The sequence below is a fragment of the Astyanax mexicanus genome, chromosome 1 (genome assembly GCF_023375975.1).
Source record: "Astyanax mexicanus isolate ESR-SI-001 chromosome 1, AstMex3_surface, whole genome shotgun sequence".
In the NCBI taxonomy this organism is placed as follows: Eukaryota; Metazoa; Chordata; class Actinopteri; order Characiformes; family Acestrorhamphidae; genus Astyanax; species Astyanax mexicanus.
Window position 1 is genome coordinate 95,671,266 of NC_064408.1, and position 22,820 is coordinate 95,694,085.

Below are 22,820 nucleotides of genomic sequence, written 5' to 3' on the forward strand. Positions count from 1 at the left end.
GATGCCTAGACTGTTTGTTTATGTGACCCGTTTATTATTAGAATATTTAAATATAAAATCCTTCTGGAGTTCCTTCTCCCATAAACATTTTAATTAGCTGTTAGAGGGCACACTGCTTGCCCGACTCTCTCATCATGCTGATGGACTTAGCAGAGAGATGATAAGACAGTAGGGCTGGGCAATTAATCATAAATATTGCTATATTTAAACAATTTCATACAGGATGATTATATAAAAAATGACCATATTGGTGGGCAGGTTATCATTAATGTATGATTTAATTTAAATATGAAACATACATTGAAAAACGAATTGAGAAATGCAAGAAACTACCATAAAAAGTGTCATTTAAAACATATCTTCAATCAATAAAGTAAAAAAAAGAGGAAAATAGAGCACTGTTGCTTATACAAACCCTCCATTGTTTTCATTTTAAGAATCAGTAAGACAGCAAAAATTACTAACATCCAGCACAGTAAACAATATATTATAGTTATTTATTAAACAGTGAATTATAGATTCTTTCAGAGATTTCTTCTATTATACAGAAGAATCAAGAATTCTGACCTTAATGACATTTAAACACAATCTGAAACAGAATAATCAGAAATGACAGAGAGTCATAGCGGTGTATCAGTGCAGAAAATGACTTTCATGCAAAGGCCTTTTAATTTACTCAGACTGTTTATTTAATATGGGGTTGTAATATGTGAAGGCCAGACACCTATAAGCTGAACATATTGCGGCCATTTGTAAGCTGTCTTTGGAAAGATGAACTGTGAGAAGTCTAGCAGAAAATAAAAAATGAATAAAGCTGAATTTGAGGCTGTGACTTTGACATGTACCCTTAAAAATGTGCGCTTCACAGATTCTTTAGTAAAGCAGTGTTTCTATTCAGAGCCATGATAACTCAAAGAACCCTCTGAATATTTAAAGGGTTTCTTTAGAATGGGTAAAAACCGTCTGTAGAAGGCTCTTTATAGAACCTTTTAAAATAATTCTTTATGGTACCAAAATGGGGGCTGCGATCATTACAAGTCAAAGAACCTTTTTAAGCTCTATATCGAGCACTTTTTAACTTAGAGTGTAATGCAGTGCATTTGTTACAGTTGAAAAGGCCAAACCATATAAAATGAACTAAATAAATATTTTACATACTTTACTATAGAAACCGGCACTTGAAAGAATGAAGAAATGTAACTGAAATGAAGAAATGTAATCTCAAATATCATAGCAGCACTGGTTTTCAGTTTGTGCTCATCTGCAGTAAAACAAAAACTCCACAGGACACTCGCAGCACACTACTGAATATGCAAATCTGCTTACTGCTGGAGTAGTTGTTTACAAGACATTAAGACACCATTGACCTACCATTGAGGATCATTATGTCTCTGATCCATCTGTCACTCCATGTGGCATCAGGGTTATCATGCCTCATTGAGCATGGTGAGGAATGTGCTTCTCCACTTAGGAATCTAATCAAGAGGTCAGGAAGCAGACATCAGCTAAAAACCAATCAGGGACACCCTGCCTGCCCATGTTTCAGTCACAGACAGAACCCTGCCTGGGTCGTAGCTCACAATGAGACAAATATAATAACATAGCATTAAAATGAACATGAATAGGAAATCATATTTCTGTAATTATCCTTCAACACCGCAACATTTTTTCAGAGAAGGACACAATGTCAGGGAGGATCTCTGAGCTGGGGGTACGTTTTCAATCAATGATAAGTGGTGGATATAAAACGTTAATTATGGGTTAATAGATGTGAACAATCTCAGAATCGCATCAAAATTGAGAGATAATTTTATGAAAATGACAGATTTTGAACAATGGATTTGATTATGTATTATTTACTGTATTTCACTAAAACATATTTATGTAACTATATTTATTCTCACAAAAGTTAATGTGTTTATTTATTATTGCCAACAATATAGGATGCTGCTATAGGCCTACAGTTTACATACAGTCATAGCCAAAGGTGTTGGCAATTTATGGACAATGTTCAGGGGTGCCGAGGCCATGACTGTATCAGTGAATGCCTACTGCTTAATATGATTTGTGATACAGTCAAACACCAAAAGCACATAAGACATTTTAGAGGCAGGAATAACAGTCATATCTTAATGCGAGATTATGGGAAACATGTATCTTGTATGTTGGAAGATATTTTATGATACCATCTAGGCTTTTCAGGGCAACTGCAATAATTCATTAATATACACTACCGTTCAAAAGTTTGGGGTCACATTGAAACGTCCTTATTTTTGAAGGAAAAGCACTGTACTTTTCAATGAAGATAACTTTAAACTAGTCCTAACTTTAAACAAATACACTCTGTACATTGCTAATGTGGTAAATGACTATTCTTGCTGCAAATGTCTGGTTTTGGTGCAATATCTACATAGGTTTATAGAGGCCCATTTCCAGCAACTATCACTCCAGTGTTCTAATGGTACAATGTGTTTGCTCATTGGCTCAGAAGGCTAATTGATGATTAGAAAACCCTTGTGCAATCATGTTCACACACCTGAAAACAGTCTAGCTCATTACAGAAGCTACAAAACTGACCTTCCTTTGAGCAGATTGAGTTTTCTGGAGCATCACATTTGTGGGGTCAATTAAACGCTCAAAATGGCCAGAAAAAGAGAACTTTCATCTGAAACTCGACAGTCTATTCTTGTTCTTAGAAATGAAGGCTATTCCATGCGAGAAATTGCTAAGAAATTGAAGATTTCCTACAACGGTGTGTACTACTCCCTTCAGAGGACAGCACAAACAGGCTCTAACCAGAGTAGAAAGAGAAGTGGGAGGCCGCGTTGCACAACTAAGCAAGAAGATAAGTACATTAGAGTCTCTAGTTTGAGAAACAGACGCCTCACAGGTCCCCAACTGGCGTCTTCATTAAATAGTACCCGCAAAACACCAGTGTCAACATCTACAGTGAAGAGGCGGCTGCGGGATTTTGGGCTTCAGGGCAGAGTGGCAAAGAAAAAGCCATATCTGAGACTGGCTAATAAAAGAAAAAGTTTAAGATGGGCAAAAGAACACAGACATTGGACAGAGGAAGACTGGAAAAAAGTGTTGTGGACGGATGAATCCAAGTTTGAGGTGTTTGGATCACAAAGAAGAACGTTTGTGAGACGCAGAACAAATGAAAAGATGCTGGAAGAATGCCTGACGCCATCTGTTAAGCATGGTGGAGGTAATGTGATGGTCTGGGGTTTCTTTGTTGCTGGTAAGGTGGGAGATTTGTACAGGGTAAAAGGGATTCTGAATAAGGAAGGCTATCACTCCATTTTGCAACGCCATGCCATACCCAGTGGACAGCGCCTGATCGGAGCAAATTTCGTCCTACAACAGGACAATGACCCTAAACACACCTCCAAATTGTGCAAGAACTATTTACAGCAGAAGCAGGCAGCTGGTATTCTATTGGTAATGGAGTGGCCAGCGCAGTCACCAGATATGAACCCAATTGAGCTGTTGTGGGAGCAGCTTGACCGTATGGTACGCCAGAAGTGCCCATCCAACCAATCCAACTTGTGGGAGCTGCTTCTAGAAGCGTGGGGTGCAATTTCTCCAGCTTACCTCAACAAATTAACAGCTAGAATGCCAAAGGTGTGCAATGCTGTAATTGCTGCAAATGGAGGATTCTTTGATGAAAGCAAAGTTTGATGTAAAAACAATGTTATTTCAAATACAAATCATTATTTCTAACCTTGTCAATGTCTTGACTCTATTTTCTATTCATTTCACAACGTATGGTGGTGAATAAGTGTGACTTTTTATGGAAAACACAAAATTGTTTGAGTGACCCCAAACTTTTGAACGGTAGTGTATGAACATAATCTCAATATTTTTGTTGAAATATGTTAGCTTAGTTTTATTTAAGGAGTTACGTTTTATTTACTGAGTTCAGGATATTTACCAGTTCCAATGTATGGATATCCAAAACAATTCATAAGTTGTATATATATAGTAACAAAAATCATTGTAATACATAGTGTCTTAAAATGTAATAATAATGTGTTATTGTAATGTATTATTATACAACTATTTCTAAAACAATATATATCGTCCTCCAAAACAAGTAATTGTGACAATCCTAATACCGTCTAATATAAAATGACCAATAATGTAACTTCACAAGATAGCAACAATTTGATTTAAGACACAATAAACCTAAGCAATATAGAATGCATACAGTATGCAGTGGGCATGTTACAATAACTCATTTATTTGAATGTTATATTGTCATAGAAATTAATAAGGTGAATAATATTATTAGCATTTTAATACTATTTAATGGCACCCACAGAATATTGTTATATAATAATAAATACAATATAATAATATAATAATGCAATTACACCCTTTTAATGAATAACATACTTTCTTCAATAACAGTTTGAGTTTTTTATGCATTGGTCGTTGTAAAAATATGGCAAAAAAATGGCAAAAATATTGTCCAAACGTTAATTTGTATGTAAATAAACATGGTAGAAAACACAATACTCAATATCAAGTTGAGCAAAGATAGTTTGAGATTATTTCCATTTATTGTATAAAAAGTCAAAAATGTAAATATCATGACAGGCCTTAAATCTAGTGTTGTTTTTGCAGGCACTTTTCCTTTCTGTGTATCGTGTTTTTGATATCGTGGTGTCAAACCTTTAGTGAAGATGTTCTCGAGCACGCTATGCTCTCTTTATAACCGGCAGCACAATGAATGTAAGTCGCTGGTCTGATGTACCTCATAAAAACCATGAAATAGTTTCACACAGATTATTATCCCCCTATTGTATCTGCTGCTGCTATTTCACTCTACCTATACAGATTCAACCATATACACAGAATGCTAAACCTGAGTGTTTTGAAGGTCTAGTGAAAATGTGAGTGGCAGTTCATGCTATTACTACACCCCATACCTTTCAGTCAGGTAAATCAAGGGTCACACAATTACCCACCTCCAAGATAGGAGCCAGAGCCTCCGAGACAGAACAGGATTGATTTACATAATTACGTTCTCCCACTTCATATAACATCACCAATAAAGGTAGCATTTGCATGTGGCATTTTTGCTAGTTTACGTAATATCGAGGGTCTGGAATGCAGAGCAGTGGGAAGAGAAGAACAGAAAGTAGGGAGATAAGAGAATGGAAGGTGAAAGATGATGTGAGTAGGTACAAATGAAGAAATGAATCACGAGGCCAAACGAATCAGTTGGTAAGAGATTCAAATGAGTCAATAAACAGGCATTTTTAAAAAGGTACAGTATTAAGTAGGCGCAACTGCTGTGGGCATTTAATTCTGAAAACATATGTCTGGCAACAAAGCAAAAGGGACTCAAAGAGTTTTGCTATGAGCAACATCCACCCCCAACTCATCCCACTCTGTTTTGTGCTTCTCCTGCAATTCTTTGAATCCCATAAGAGCCATGCTTTTGAAGCTCATTTTCCCAACCAGTGCAGGGTTCCCCAAAAAACATTACAGGCAGGATTCTGTGTGACTGAACTCCCAAGTGGTTTACATTATGTTCAAAAATGTACAGCAATGTTTTTATTTTTTTAGTTTTGCCAATTCCTGAAACAACACCTTCAACAGCCTTCAAAAACCTGTCATCACATCTTGCTGATCTGCTGGACCTTCACACATTTGGAGAACAATGCTGAATTCTTCTCTCTGATGCATTTGCAGAGATGCCCTGTTGATTACTTGATTTTAACAGAGATTACGTACGTTTACCCCCCTTGTAGTAATTCATAGGGCTGTGTATTGGCAAGAATCTGACAATATGATAAATATTGTGATAGTGTAAGCAAAATTATGTATTGCAATTTTTTTAGCAAATGTCTGAAAAAAAAACATCCTACCATAAAAACTTAATATTATAAAATGAAAATCTAAGTAAAAAGAAAAGTATACTGTGTATCTGTGTGATCTGAAGACAGATCTAGCAGAGAATGTGGTTCCGAATGAAGCAAAGTATAGCAGCACATTTTTGAAGGTAAACCATTAACAAAATATTGCAATATTTCAATAGTATTTTCATACACCCCTAAGTAATAGCCTGTATTCTTTGAAAAAATAGACTTAGGTAAGAGATAGGAGTAAAGCCCATCCTGGATAACCTGGAGTACTGTTTTTATTATATGTGAGATATATTTTTAATATAAGTGCATAAAAAGTTTAGATTGCCCTAGATTGTTGCAGCGAAGGCTGTAGATCCTGCACACTCCTAGGTTGCCCCAGCCGGTGTGCCAGCTGGACCCAAAAATGTTAAATTGGCAATAAATCTGGTGATCGGGTGGGGTAATGAATTGTTGCAGACTGGCGTAGTATCCTGCTGAAAAATGCCAGTTGGAAGCTCTACCCTGAAAAGCAACATGTGGCCACAGGATTTACACTACTAGAGGTGATTTTTGTCAATAAGTGTATACAATTTTTTTTAGAAATTGTAATCCAAATGCTTAAAAAAGTACCAACAATGATTTATTTGTTGTTAAAACACCCAAAGAAACATTTGTACTAAAATGTACTTGCTATTGGTATGGTGATGTGTGGGTGTCATGGGAGGAAATTCTAAATAGAAGGGCTGCCTGGATACTGTTGCATATAAAGCACACCTCAGTCATTCTGTATAATTATTAGTAAAATATACTGAGCCAACTGTGTATAAATGTGTATTGTGAAACACTCATGTTTCTATTTCATTGGAGATATAATAACTTGAAGCTGATGGTGTTGACCTATTAGGTCATTGACATTCAATTCAAAGTACCCAAAGTATCAAATCTAACGCTTCTGTGATTTCAGCATACCACTTTTACAACACAGCTGTGACAAGCAGTGAGGGTGACTGGGGCTTGTGTTATTTGCACAGTTCTATACGTACTGAAAAACCAATGATATACTCACAGAATTGTAGCATAATTTACATACCTAATCAGAGCATATCACCATATTGCACAACACTGGAAAGCAATTAATGACAATATACACTAATCAGCCAAAACAAATAAAATCATAACATTAACAATATGTTATAGACCCCTTTTGTGCACCAAAACAGTTCTAAATCAATGTGTGGTCTCCAGAAGACACTGCCAGCAATAATGTTTTCTGCTGTTTGTGCTACAGTAGCTCTTTTGTAAAATCAGATCAGATGAGCTAGCCTTTGCTCCCCTCAAACATTAATAAACCATGGATGACTGTGACGCTGTTGCTGGCTTCTTGGTTGTCCTTCTTTGGAGCACCTCTATTACAGTTATGGATCACTGCATACCTGGAACACCTCACAAGACCTGCTGTTTTGTAGATGATTTGAACCAGTTGTCTAATCTAAAATGTGGTCCTTTTCAAAGACACTCATGTTATTATGATTGTCCATAATTCTTGTTTCCAATATAGCAACTGTTCACTGTCTGTCTCATTCCAGCCTTACACCAAATGAGAGTTGCAGCATGCTCCCCTCCCCTTGATGGTTTGGTGTCAGGAAAGTGGTGAGGAAGATGAGTCATTATCTTGTCTTGATGTTCCAATAAAATCAACCATGCCAAATTATATCAGAATCTTTTGTCTTGGCTAATGCAAACTGTGACCTGTACATTGTTGTGAACAGTGCTGCATTAATAAAGGTACTTTATTAGTATTGGTGCAGGTACTGGCACTCATAGCAATAGATACTATGAGAGCAACTGTACTATGAATCATTTTCTGATGCTCATTATACGCACTACTAGCCACCAGCATGTTTGCATTGTGGATTTATTATGTTTCCCTACTTGCATGCGTTACTGTATTTCTGCAGTTTTTTTATTTCTTCAAAGCTTCGTTTATTATATCTTATTTGATACAGAATACTTATATTACCAAAATAAAACCTAGAAAAAAATGGAAACAGAAGCAGGAGTTGGTATCTGTATTAGTATTAAATATTGGCAGAGACTTGAAAATCATTGGTAATCAGAAGGGAAAAGTAGTATGGGTGCATCCCTGGTTGTGAATAACCAATAGATGAACTTTCTCCACCAACAATCAGCTGTCTTTTAACTAGTTGGGGTACTGTCCAAAAAAGTGTTTACTGGAAAAGAATGACAGAAAAGTCCCTGAACAAACGAATCAATAGATCGACTGAAAGTGGAAGACTGTAATTATGCATCTCAGTAGGGAAGAGAAGAAACCTAACAAGAGGAAGTCTCTGAGGACCAGACAACATGTGTTCAGAAGTCATTGTTGCTATGAGGTCCTGTGGTAACAGATTGGGGTTCATTCAAGAACATGTTTACCGCAAAGAGTCTAGACTAAACAAGATGCAAGATGGTTTGGGGCCAACTGTCTGATGAGCTGTGAAATGTGTTGTTCATCTGGTTGCTGTTACGCAGCCTGGTTCTCCTTCCACACTACCGGACTCTATTTCCCAGAATTCCCCTGATTATGACATCAATAATAACCCTTCACCTTCACCCAATCACGTTATGCTCCGACGCTCTGATTCACCTGTGTACTAAATTACTTCCGGTTCATTCTTATCAAACAAACACCGCGAGGTATTGCCGACTTATGTTGCGTACTAAGCATTTTCCTGATTACTGTTTTTGCCTTCTCGTTACGACCCTGTTTTCGGATTATCGGTTTATGTCTTTTGTTTTGCCCTTATTGGATTTGTTGTATGGTTGGACTGTTTCTCGGTTTCGAACTCGGATTGTATTTTTGACTACGTCTCAATATCGGTGGTTATCGGTGAGATAATTGTTTACTTGGTTATTCTGTTAGCAGAACCTGTTAGCCTTCCTGCTAATAAACCTGTCTGTATTTTTAACTCGGCTCGCGTCACTCCTCTCTACCTGGCGTCACATAATACCTCACCTTGCGTGATGGCCGAGTTTAATGACCTCCAGCAGGCAGTCGGGAATCAAGGGAGGGTTCTCGAACAGCATAGCCAGCTGTTTGAGAGCCTTGCTAACACTGTTACTGCTCTAACTACCCAGCAGTCAGAACAGCACTCTCAGCTAGCTCAAATCACCGCTAGCCTTCAGGATATCGCTACTCAGCTAGCCCAGCTGAGGGTAGCCTCTCCAGCTAGCCTAGCCTCTGCTAACCAGGCCCCGGTTAGCTCTCCTGCTAGCGCTCCCTCGGCAGCCGCTTTTCCGGTAAGCAAACCCGATAAATATGACGGTTCCCCCGATTTGTGCAGAGGTTTTCTCTTGCAAATGTCATTATTTTTTGTTAACTCACCGGTTAGTGTCGATGCAGCGCGCATTTCATTTTTTATATCGCGCCTTACCGGCAGAGCTTTGGATTGGGCTACTGCTATCTGGCCTAGCATCGAGGGTAGCACGTACGAGCACTTTCTCAAGGAATTTAAACTGGTTTTTGATCATCCTCATCACAGACAATCTCAGGGGGAGTTATTAGTTAAGTTACGCCAGGGAAATCGTTCAGTTTCAGATTTTGCTTTGGAATTTCGTACTTTGGCTGCTGGTAGTGGTTGGAACGAACCAGCTTTACGGGTTATGTTCCGTAACGGGCTCAGAGCTGATGTGTTAGCCGAATTAGCATGCAAGGATGATGGCCTGCCCTTGGACGAACTTATATCATTAGCCATCAGACTTGATCAGCTAAAACAAAGGTCGGTACCTGGTCGTAGAGCTGCTGTTTCTGCTCCTCGTTTTGCTACGCCTCGTGCTTCTGGATTTACTCCACGGGACACACTCAGAGAGGAGGAACCCATGCAAGTGGACGCTACCCGTTTATCAAAGGAGGAGAGAATGCGAAGACTTCAAGCTGGACTTTGCTTCTATTGTGGTAGAACAGGCCATGTGTTGAGAAATTGTCAGCTTTGCCCTTCCCGAGTTCAGCGCCAAGTTACTTCAGGCTCGTCCTACGGTGGGCTCTCCCATGGTTACCATGGCAACCCGGACCGTCCATATGAGCCACCTGCTTCTGACTCGGGAAAGCGTGTGGAAGGGGTTCCACACGCAAAGAGGGTAAGCCGACCTAGCTCTGACATGTATTCAAGATCTTTTATTATCTCAGTTATACTGTTCTGCCAGTCCTCTCCCTTTGTTTTTCCAGCCCTGATAGATTCCGGAGCCGAGGGGAACTTTATTAATGAGCAGCTGGCCAGATGACTCCGTTTGAATGCCTGGAGAACCCGATGAGACTATCAGCGGTGGATGGGACCCCAGTTGGACAAGGAGCCGTATCCCACACCACCACATCAGTCAAGCTGAACGTCAGCGCTTTGCACTCAGAGGAGATCAGGTTTTTTGTGATAAGGGACACAAATTATCTGATTATTTTGGGACTTCCATGGTCGAAAAAACACAATCCTCTGATTTCTTGGTCTAATTGTGAAATAACTTCATGGTCTCCATACTGTCATGATCACTGTATTATTGGCCCTAAATTATTGATCCAATCTACTACTGTAGAAAGTCCTGGTTTGGAGTCACTTGCACATATTCCTCCAGATTATTCAGATTTAACTGAAGTATTTAGTAAATCACGTGCTTCTCAACTCCCTCCACACCGTTCTTATGACTGTGCTATTGAGCTTACTGAGAATCAGATACCACCGAAATCACGCATCTACCCGTTAACTCAGACTGAGGAGAATGCTATGGAGGTGTATGTGCAAGAGGCCTTAGCTCAGGGGTATATTCGTCATTCTACCTCTCCAGTGGCCGCATCCTTCTTCTTTGTTAAGAAGAAGGACGGAGGTCTTCGTCCATGTATAGATTATCGTCAACTCAATGCAGTTACAAAGACGTATCCATACCCACTACCTCTAGTACCTGTAGCTCTTGAACAGTTACGTGGGGCTTCCATTTTCACTAAATTAGACCTGCGTAGTGCTTATAACTTGGTAAGGATCAGAGAGGGTGATGAGTGGAAGACTTTTACTACCACTAGGGGGCACTATGAATATTTAGTTATGCCGTTTGGTCTCAAGAATGCCCCTTCCGTTTTCCAATCTTTCATTAACGATGTACTACGTGACATGCTGGGAAGATTTGTAATAGCTTATATAGACGACATTCTTATTTACTCATCGGATTTGCTTACTCATGTCTCCCATGTACGTGCAGTATTGACCCGACTCCTCCAAAATCAACTTTTCATCAAAGCAGAGAAATGTGAATTCCATTTGTCCACCATTTCCTTTTTAGGCTATGTGATTAGTGCTAAGGGTATTACCATGGACGATAAAAAGGTTCTGGCGGTAGCTAATTGGCCTCTTCCCAAATCTGTTAAGGAGCTATAAAGATTTCTTGGTTTTGCAAATTTTTACCGAAGATTTATTGGTAATTACAGTTCTGTTGCCGCTCCACTCACAAATCTGTTAAAACGAAATGCCAGAAAGTTGGTCTGGTCAAGTGAAGCATCAGATGCTTTCTGCTCTCTCAAGGAGTTGTTCACTTCAGCTCCTCTTCTAAAACATCCTGATCCCAAAGAACCCTTTATAGTTGAGGTTGATGCGTCCAGTGTAGGAGTAGGTGCAGTTCTGTCCCAGAATTTTGGCTCTCCCAGCAAAATGCACCCAGTGGCCTATTTCTCCCACAAACTCTCCCCTGCTGAACGTAATTATGGAATAAGTGATCGTGAACTTTTGGCAATTAAATTAGCTTTAGAGGAGTGGAGACACTGGCTAGAGAGAGCATTACACCCTTTTGTAGTGATTACTGACCATAGGAATTTGGAGTACTTAAGATCTATGAAAAGCATGAACTCACGTCAGGCTCGTTGGTCAATTTTCTTTGCGCGTTTTGATTTTGTTATTACTTATCGACCTGGTTCCAGAAATACAAAAGCTGATGCACTTTCACGTATTTATGAGGATGATAGTGCAGAAAGTTCAGAACCCTCTGCTATATTAAAACCAGGTATTGTTTTAGCCCCTATTCGATTGGAGATCTCGGATGAGATTGATTGAATTAATTCCACTTCACCTCCTCTTGTACAGTGCCCTCCAGACAAGACTTTTGTACCATTGCAATGCAGAGATAGACTCGTAACATGGGCCCACACCTCACTCACTTCGGGGCATCCAGGTGAGACCCGCACCTACCAATTGCTAGAGAATCGTTTCTGGTGGTACACCACTTTGTATCCTCCTGTACTGTGTGTGCTCAGAGTAAAACTCCCCGTACTCTACCTGCTGGTAAATTAGTACCGCTGCCTGTCCCTGCTCGGCCCTGGTCTCACTTAGCTGTTGATTTTGTTAAGGATCTCCCTGAATCTATGGGGCAGACAGTTATCATGACAGTCATAGACCGTTTCTCTCGCGGTGTTAGGTTCATTTCTTTCTGTAAGATGCCTACTGCCTTGGAAACTGCTGAAGCGTTATTTAACCAAGTGTTTCGTGTGTTCAGAATCCCAGAAGATATAGTCTCTGATCGAGGTCCTCAGTTTGTTTCCCAAGTTTGGTCTGCTTTTATGAACAGATTGGGTGTATCTGTAAGTCTATCTTCTGGTTATCACCCACAGAGCAATGGTCAATGTGAAAGAATGAACCAGGAGCTAGGAAAATTTTTAAGAATTTACTGTTCTAACAACATCCATGACTGGGCTAAATTCCTTCCTTGGGCCGAATTAGCTCAGAACTCTCTAATTAGTTCCACCACCAAAATGACACCATTTCAATGTTTTTTAGGCTATCAACCACCCATCATGCCCTGGACAGCCGAACCCTCTGATATTCCCGCTGTAGACGATTGGATGCGTCGGAGCGAGGAGGTGTGGGAGGAGACTCATAGGCGCATTGAGGCTGTTTTACAGCGACAGAAACAGCAGGCAGATCGCCTACGCCGCGAGACCCCCCTCTATTCTCCCGGGGATCGGGTTTGGTTATCGACCAGGGATTTCCGGCAGCCAGATATGCATAAGAAACTTTCAGCTAAGTATATTGGTCCCTTTAAGATTATTAAGAGAATTAATGAAGTCACCTACCGTCTTGATTTACCGTCTCATTATCGAGTATGCCCTGCTTTTCATGTGTCCCTGTTAAAGCCGGTTATCCCTGGTCCATTGGATGAGACTTCGCTTGGAGCACCTCCTCCTCCTCCGGTGGCTATGGAGGGTGGTCCAGTCTATGCGGTGGAACAATTATTGGACTCCAGGCGGAGAAGGGGGACCCTGGAGTATCTTGTGGACTGGAGGGGTTACGGACCAGAGGAGAGAAGCTGGGTGCCGGCAACTGATGTTCTGGACCCTTTGATGGTGGAGGACTTTCATTGGTCTCATCCGTCTCGTCCTGCACCATGTCCCAGAGGTCGCCCCAGGAGAAGGTCTCCGGTTCCACGAAAGGGTAGACGTCGTGGTTCGGGCTCGGTCCATTCCCTCAGTTCCGTCCGCGGCTCCAGAAGGGGTCGTCCTAGGTCCAGGGTCTCCATCCATCCCGTTCCCGCTTCTGGACAGCCTGTACAGGTTGCCACTGGGGGTGATAGGGCTGTTTCCTTGTGACGTCCTCATCCTTTGTTACCTTCGGACTCTTTGGAGGGGGGTACTGTTACGCAGCCTGGTTCTCCTTCCACACTACCGGACTCTATTTCCCAGAATTCCCCTGATTATGACATCAATAATAACCCTTCACCTTCACCCAATCACGTTATGCTCCGACGCTCTGATTCACCTGTGTACTAAATTACTTCCGGTTCATTCTTATCTAGATCCTGTATTTAAGGCATCCATTTGTAAACAAACACCGCGAGGTATTGCCGACTTATGTTGCGTACTAAGCGTTTTCCTGATTACTGTTTTTGCCTTCTCGTTACGACCCTGTTTTCGGATTATCGGTTTATGTCTTTTGTTTTGCCCTTATTGGATTTGTTATATGGTTGGACTGTTTCTCGGTTTCGAACTCGGACTGTATTTTTGACTACGTCTCTGGTTATCGGTGAGATCATTGTTTACTTGGTTATTCTGTTAGCAGAACCTGTTAGCCTTCCTGCTAATAAACCTGTCTGTATTTTTATCTCGGCTCGCGTCACTCCTCTCTACCTGGCGTCACAGTTGCTAATGATCAGTAAAGTCACCAGAACGGCTCATTTTAAGCATGATTAAGTATCAGTTGTGTATCAGCTGTTACTCAATTACTAAATCCACCAACACATTAGTGCTATATTACTGGAAACTGACTGTGACTGACAATCAGCTGATGGGGATATGGTTATACATGATGAAAAGCTGAAGATGAGTAAGCTACCATTCAATTCAAAATGGCTGGGCTTTCTTCAAACTTAAACACTTCTAAATTTAACAATGTTACTTCTGACATCTTGATTAGGGGGTGTCTGTCTCACTTAACTGTAGAAACAGCCTTTAGTCTTCAGAGAACTAGTTAGTATTAGTAGATTAGTAGTTAGTAGATAGGAGTACAGCCTATGCCATGAATAAGCTGGAGTGCTGCTGATTGGTCTGTAAACAGTTCAACTACATTAGATATAATGAATAAAATGCATGCGTACACCCTTGCATTCTTATTTTTTTCCTGGTGGGTATCAGTTGTTACTTATATACCAGATCCACCAACATGTCAGTGTTATATTAGAAACCAAATGAATGAAAATCAGCTGATGGTTATATGTTATAAATGGTAATAAGCCAACGCTTTGTAAGTTGATCAATTAGACCAACATTTTAAACACTTGTTTACATAAAAAATCTAGTTTCTTGCCATGTTTTATTGGCATTTTTAAAGCAAGCACATTAAGTCATCAAAATTCAGAGCATACACTACTGACATATACATTTCTCTGGCAGGAAAGCAACATTCCAAGCGTCAAGATCGTATCAGTTTTCAAACAAGACCTGTCAGAAATGGTTTGACCTTAGAGAGGACACATCTGTCCAGGATAGCACTCATCATCCGGAAAGATTACACCCCTGCTGCATTTTAAATGCCAAATATGCCGACTATGATTTGGAATATGAGCAGCAGGCATCTGGATAGTTTGGTGAAGTGACCAATTTTTCACCTTAACACGTCTTATCTGGAGCTGTCAGAATAACGGAAGCCTCTCTCAGCTAAGATCTGTATCCACCACAATAAAATTGATTAAATATAAAATGGATCTTAGTGACAACAAATACCACTGATATTTTTCTAAGCTCTACACTCATCTGTATTGCACTGGTAGCTCCTGTACCCTCGAAATGTGATTACTTTACATACACAGGGGGCTTTTTATTGCCCTTATGGCTCTGGTTCAACTACTAGTCTTCCACACTGCCACGAAGATGACTCATTCCTATTAATCACTTCCAGGACAGGTAGCCAGGCCACTTCTCCGAGATTCAGGGGAAAAAAAGTTATCAAAAAAGAATTACTCTGCTACCTCTATTTCAGAGTGTGAAAGCTACTCATGTATAAAAGATGCCACACTTTTCTGGCAAGTTTAGATGGGAGCAGGAATGCTGGCTTCATTATACTTACAAAACATCCAAATTCTTTACCTTCTTAGCGTCACATGGTACACTCGTTTCTCTTTAAACATAGGGGCTGTATTTATAAACTATGGACAACCAAAAAAAAAGTAAAATTATTTATCAAAAAATCTATTATAAAATCTATTATTAGCCATTTACAGGTTATGCCAACGAAAAAAAACAAGTTTTCTTACTTTAATATTGCGTAAAACAACTTGACCATATTTTATAAAACAACTTATTACACAATAATAAACACAATACAACAAGTTTTGTAGAAGCACAACATTAAAAAATATTCAACTTTACTGCTTTGTCTGCTGTTTAACAAGCAGCAAAGGTATATATTGCTAAACTATAAATGTATGTCAAATATTTATACTTATATAAGACTCAACTCAAACTGTAACATATGTTACCCCAGATACCAAACAGACACCAAACAGGCTACAGGTAAATTACACTAGAGCAGAGCAATACGTCCACAATCACAACATCACTATATAATTTTTCATATCGGCTGAAACTATATAATCAGTAAAAACTGAAAAAAAAAAAAAATCCACAATGAATGGAAAGTCTACAACTACAGAAAACTATTACAAGTTCTGCACAAGTTATATATTTAATTATAATAAACTTCTTGCCTTTATTGCTTAAAACAATGACATTATTTTAAATGCCTACACTCTTTACAACTATAACATTTTATTAAACATATTTAGCTAATATTTAGCAGATATCAGTCAGTTACAGTGTAGGCTATGCCAACATAACTGTAGGATACTATAATTTATGTGTACGTTATAAGGGGGTACTGCTTAAAACAATAATGGCATTAGTTTAAATGCTACATACCACCAAAAAAAACACCTACAAAACCATATTAAGGGTATGAGTCAATTACAGGTAGGCTACACTAACACAACATTTTTAAATACAGCTTCAATGACTTCTTGGCTTCTGATGAAGAATTTGTTGTTGCTTAGAGTAATAATAGCATTAGTTTAAATGTTACAGACCATTGAGAGAAAAAATAAACACATTAAAAACAATAATAAAGGTATTTAGCTAACTATATTAGTCAGTTACAGGTAGGCTACACCAAAACAACATACAATGTACAATTTCTGATTCCTAAATGCTAAGAAATGGCAAAAAAACACATACTAACTCAGATACTAATCAGTTAGAGTTAGTCAGTTACAGACACAACACTAGACTACTACAAATTCTGTATATCTGTATATGTGTATATTCTATATGTCGATAAGTTATAGTTTTGTTTTTAAATATAGCTTCACTGACTTTACTGACTTGGCATCACATGAAGAATTTGGTATTGCTTAAAACAATAATAGCATCAGTTTAAATGCTACAGACCACTAATATAAAACACATATAAAACACCATATTAAGGGTATTAGTCAGCTACAGGTAGGCTTCCCTATCGCCACATTAGGCTTCTAGAAAGTCTGTATAAGATATAGCTACAATTTTTTATTCAACTTCCTATGAAGAATTTGTTATCGCTTAAAATAATAATGGCATTCGTTTAAATGCTACAGACAATTGAGAAAAAAGCACATAGAAAACCATATTAAAGGTATTTAACTAACTTAGTCATATTAGTCAGTTACAGGTTGGTTACACCAACACAACATGAGGGTAGTGCACAATCTTTTAAATGCTAATAAATTCCAAGAAAACTCCTACAAAACCATATTAAAGGTAACTAGTTAACTAATCAGTTACAGGTAGTCAATTACAGAAACAACACTAGACTACTACAAATTCTGTATATCTGTATATGTGTATATTCTACATATAAGCTTCAGCTACATTTTTAAATACAGCTTCGCTACCTTTTTGGCATCACATGAAACATTTGGTATTGCTTAAAACAACAACGGCAATAGTTTAAATTATACAAACCACCAATAGTAAACACATACAAAACCATATTAAAGGTATTAGTCAGTTACAGATACACCAAAACAATATTGAGCTAGTACAAATTCTGATTCCTAAATGCTAAGAAATGCCAAGAAAAACACCTACAAAACCATATTAAAGGTATTTAGCTAACTTAAATACTAGTCAGTAACAGGTAGGCTACACCAACACCACACTAGGCTAATACAAATGCAGCTTCAATTACTTCTTGGTTTTTCCCATAAAGAAATTGGTGTCGCTTAAAACAGTAGTTAATGGCATTAGTTTGCTGCAGCTCAGCAGGAAAAACACATTCAAACCCCTTTTAAATGTGTTTACCTGCAATTTTAAGTCAGTTTCAGATTATACCAGACCTAAACACACCCCCTGCAGAAGCACTTAGTTGTACTAGCATGAGAAAGTTTCAGCATTAATCACTGCGAGCAGCGTCAGATACTTACTGACAGCAGAAAGCAGCTCAGAGTTGAAATAAACACCGCGAATCTGGAGGCATCCATGCGCACGGTTGTGTGGTTGGTTCTTCTTGGTGCTGAAGAAGGAACCTCAGGACCCTCAGAGACTAAATAGAAATAAAACTAGCCGGAAAGTTTCTCGCGGAGTTCTCTGTAAAGCGTTTAATATAAAAAACCTTCAGTAATTAAAGGAGTCGTGTCCTCGGACGAGCTGCTGAAAGAGGACTGAAGTTGGGCTGAAGCAGCATCCTCCAGCTCAGCCTCCGTTTCACTTGCCAACGTCTTCACAGTGTGGCATTTCACACGCCTGTTCGGCGTCTGCTTCTCCACACCCGTTTTCAGGCAGGCCACGCCCCCTGCGCCACGATTGGAACGCTCATGGTCATAAACAGTGGGCGGGGCTTCTATTCAGAGCACTCGCCTAATCACAGCGCCCTCCAGCCAATCCCCGCCCAGAACAGGAGAGGCTTTATTGTTAACAGTCAGTCAATATTAAAAGGGAAGCCAATCATAAGATATAGGGAAGGACATTAGTATCCAATGGCAGTGCAGGAAGAAGGACACTGCCGGCTAAGAATAGAGGGACTAGTCTGAATACGGGTGGGTATAAAAATTCATTCAAATGCTCCTCAGTGATTCAGTGAAGGATGTGTGTTGCATTGTCACTGACTAATATGAAGGTGGGCTGAAAAATCGAGAAAAATCCTTTGAGATCTCAAGGTTTCATCTCCCACAAATGCAAGCTCATACACTGTGTGTGTGAGTGTGTGTGTCTGCATGGTGTGTGATAACTGTTATAACTGTAAACTGATATATGGAGAATTGGTGTGATAGATTTTTGATGCTTAGAGTGTACGTTTAAATCACAATTAATTTATTAAGTAATAAATCTGCATATGATTCTGCAATGAAAATAATCATTAGCATGTAATAAAATAGTAATTAAAGAGTCTTTTTATTCATTTATTTTCCAAAGTGAGACATATCAGACATGCATAAAGTACTAAAAACCCAGACTTGAGTAAAAGTAAAAGTGCTCTATCAAAAAAATAAATTAAGTAGAAGTTAAAGTGTTCTTTAAGCTTCACACTTAAGTGAAAGCACTAAAGTGCTTAAGTATTGCACATAGTTCTTAAAAGTGCTACTGAAGTAGAAAGTAGTTATTATTGAAAGCAGTTAAAAGTTTGAATACTGCAGGCAGGCAGCAGAGTAAAAGGCAGAACAGGAGCAGCGCATCTAATGAGTTTAGATTGATCGTACAGAGCATCTACCGCTCTGGCTTTTGTTATAATGAGGGTTTGAAATGATTCATAACATTTTATAATTGTAATAATTAAATACATAAAAATTAATTTACTGAAGTAAAAGTGGAAGTAGGAGAAAAAAAATAATACTCCAGTATATACAGAAACAGCATTTTAATAATTAAGGACAGTAGTAGAGTAGATCCACTGCGTTACTATAACTCTCTGTTACATAGAGATCCTGTTTTGGACTTAGGCAAAACATAAAATGAATAAAAAAATAAAACTTAAATAAGTTTTAGCCCAGAAAAGAGGGCATCATTTCTGGATCTTCTTTACATATGGCTTCTTCTTTGCATGATACAACTTTAACATATATTTGTGCATTGAATGGCAAACTGTGTTCACAGTCAGTGATTTCTGGAAGTGTTTTCAATACTGTGCTGCTTGAGGACCCAAAGAACACCAGCCCTCAATGTTGATCATTTACCCAGTTCCATTTGCACAGTAAATTCTCCATATTCTCTAAATGTTAGGAAGATATTATGTACTGTAGATGGTGGAATATCCAAAGTCTTTATAGTTTTACAGAAATATATTTCTGAAATTGTTTCACAGTTTGTGTTTGTGTTTATCTATATCTTATAGGTCTATGAGATTTGCAAATTATTCCATTCTATTATGTACATTTATTAACATTTTACCTGGTGTTACAACTTTTTTAGTATTTAGGTTGTATTAATGGTACAGAACAAACTATTAATTACACTAATATATTTTTAACCAAATAATGGTTAAAGTAACTATGCTATACCACAAACTCACATGAGGCAAATATCGTTTTCTTTTTAATAGACCAAAATGCCTGAATACTACCTTTATATTACCAGATGGACAGAAGAGAGAGGAAGAAAGAGCTCTGAAGAGCCTATTGGACACTTTTTCATCTCCATTTCACACCATTTTATCTCTTTCAAACCAATCTCTCTCTGTCCATGGATTGCCCTCTTCTTGTGAACCTAAGAGTTTATACCCTCTTATGTAACCAACCCATTATCCTTTTAACACAAACTGGTCAACCAGTACTTAAACAACCTGCATTGTTGTTTAAAAATAGACCAATTACATCCAACAAACCTATCAGACCACTCTTTTTTTAGAATCATTACATTAGAGGTTGCAGGGATGGTTATGCCAGGACCAATTAACGATATGATAATTTAATTAATAATACCATTAATTAGACTATTTTTTAATCTCCCAATGAATCAATACTGCTGTTGTACCCATTTGCTGTAACAGATGTGCGAATACACATAGATAGCTGGGCATGTTTAGAGAGGTAATTCTAATAAAAGGAGCAGCAACAGATAAACATGAACCTTTTGGCACTTTGCCTAATACCAGGTCTGGGTATAAAGAACTTTTGTAATTAGTTGGGAATGATGTGGAAAAAAGTTTTCCTTGGACAGTAGAGAGTAGAGAGTTACTATAAAAAACAGGAATTGATAAATACACTTAATACTATATAAGAACAACAATAATTAAACAGGTGTCCCAATACTTTTGTCCATATAGTGTATGATCCAGACAGTCACTGAATACACTTTTTTTCGGCTAATGATGATCCTGACACTAAGAGGCTTTTGGAAATCTGGGCCCTGATAGAGCCTTAGTTTATAGGTTACCAACAGGAAAACAAATAGACCATATTTTTCAGTAATGAAAATGCTTGATTACATAATTGATACGGTAATAACTATAATTAGTGTAAATTAACACTACAATAAATAGGTAAACATAAGCAAAAATGCATTTTGTTTCAGAAATATACCACACATATTCTGTAGAACTGCATGTGAAATGTATTGTTTTAATATATTTTTTTGTGAAGTAAAGTAAAATACTGTAAATAACATACAATCCACACTTTAATTTTATTATATGCAGAGCAAACAAGATGTTAAACTGGTTTTATGTTTATGATTCATGTGCAATGTCCATTGTTGCTGCACAAAAACAGAATGCAGTTCTATGCATTTTTCAGCCCTATAGAAGATATTTTTTGCACAAATAAATGGAATTTAGAAACACATCTAAAGCACAAACATAAACCTGTAAAAATAAACTAAAACTGGTGAAAATGTGGCAGTTTTTCTGGCAGTTTTTCTGTTGTGTGAAATCAATGAACTATTTCTTTTAATCAATACTGTAGGTTTTAACCCGGCACCTGAAACTGTCCAGTCTAACATATCGTTATCCTCCATTATGTGTTTTCATCTTAATAGTGCTCCAGTCTGAAATAAGGTGTTATCTAGCAGAGGCCCACTCAAGCTAGAGTGCTTTAAAACGTGTTGTCTGCGATGTCCGTTCAGATGTGTGACAGTCATTTCACTGTGTCTACTACAAAGCACCGCACTGTCTGTCCATCATCCACACATCCATCAGGTGAGGTTCCCGTGCTCGTGTCTACTCATGTGGCACCAAACCCTGGCTGCTCATAGGTGGACTTTACAGTTGTTTATTCTGTCAAACACATTTCTGTTGCTTTTTAATGGTGGTTATAAATGCCTCCTCAGAGCTGTCCATATAGATTTGTGTAAGTGCAAGAGAGATGGAGCATCACTGAAGGCGCTGACCTTTATAGCGAGGTTTTTTTATATTGCAGCACAACACACAGCACGCAAATTCCTGCAGTTCACGTGGATTTAAGGTCTTTTCAAAAATATTGACTGTCTGCAAGCTTCTCTCTATTAAATTAAGCTCAGACAATAATGATTCAGAAAGAAAGCAGACCTATCTGTAGCACTGTCCATGAGCGAGGCTGGTCACGGCGAGAGCGGCGGTAAATAGGCCTCATTACTGTTTCTCAAACCTGAGCACATTCTAGCCGCTCTCCATTCAAATGAAATAAAATGCAATTCAACAGAAATATTCTCCCGCATATTAAATACACTGATCTTTTCATTGCCTAGCAATCCCGCTGCATATTGCTCTAGGACTGATATGATTTTGTGTATATAAATTAAATGAAAGACGTGGGGCGAGAGGCAGTTGTGTTACTGAGCAGTTGAATAGTTTTTGATGGGGTTTCAGAGTTTGTTTAAATCAAATATAGGTGAGTTAGGTCTGTTTGATAAATCGTTACAGAAAGAAAAGCTTTCACAAGAAACCCATAATAACAGAAAAAATCTAATGCCATTATCCAAGTTTTACATACGTATTACAATATCCTAAAGCATTTCCTCACATCAAATTTTTGGCTCATCGGAATGTTTTTTATTGATTGAATAAACTATATTTGTCAATCCATTACAGCAGTGGTCATCAATCCTTGCCCTGAAGATCTGGCATCAAGCAGGGGCTTGCAGGAGTGCGGTTGGGAACAATTCGATTTAAGAGAACACTTATAAAAAAAAAAACTAAATATTTGTCTCTTAGGCGCTGTCACTATGATCAAAGGATCACTGGTTATTGCTCAAATACTGGATCATGCTGCTTGGCATCAGCAGCCAGAGTCAGAGAAAGCACAAATATCCTTGACATTAAAAATGACATTTCCTCCTTCCTGTTTTTAAAGTTGGGGAGCTGTGTTTTCCTCCAAGTGAGGGATTGGGTAATTGGCTCTTCAAATTGAGTAGATAAAATACGGAGTAAAAAAAAAGATTAAAGAATCAATAAAAAAGGTGTCACAAAGGGTTCTTAAAACAATGCCATAAAATAACTA

At 38.4% G+C, this 22,820-nt stretch overlaps 1 protein-coding gene across 1 annotated transcript in view; it reads right to left on the minus strand.

Annotated features, from left to right (window-relative positions):
* Positions 1-18,146, minus strand: part of vipr1b (vasoactive intestinal peptide receptor 1b) — a 135,014-nt gene extending 116,868 nt beyond the window's left edge. Inside the window, exon 1 of the mRNA XM_007249044.4 lies at positions 17,838-18,146. Within this exon, the coding sequence (XP_007249106.1) occupies positions 17,838-17,894 (57 nt within the window). The 5' untranslated portion in view covers positions 17,895-18,146. The remainder of the gene's footprint in view (positions 1-17,837) is intronic.
* Between the last annotated feature and the right edge of the window lie 4,674 nt (positions 18,147-22,820).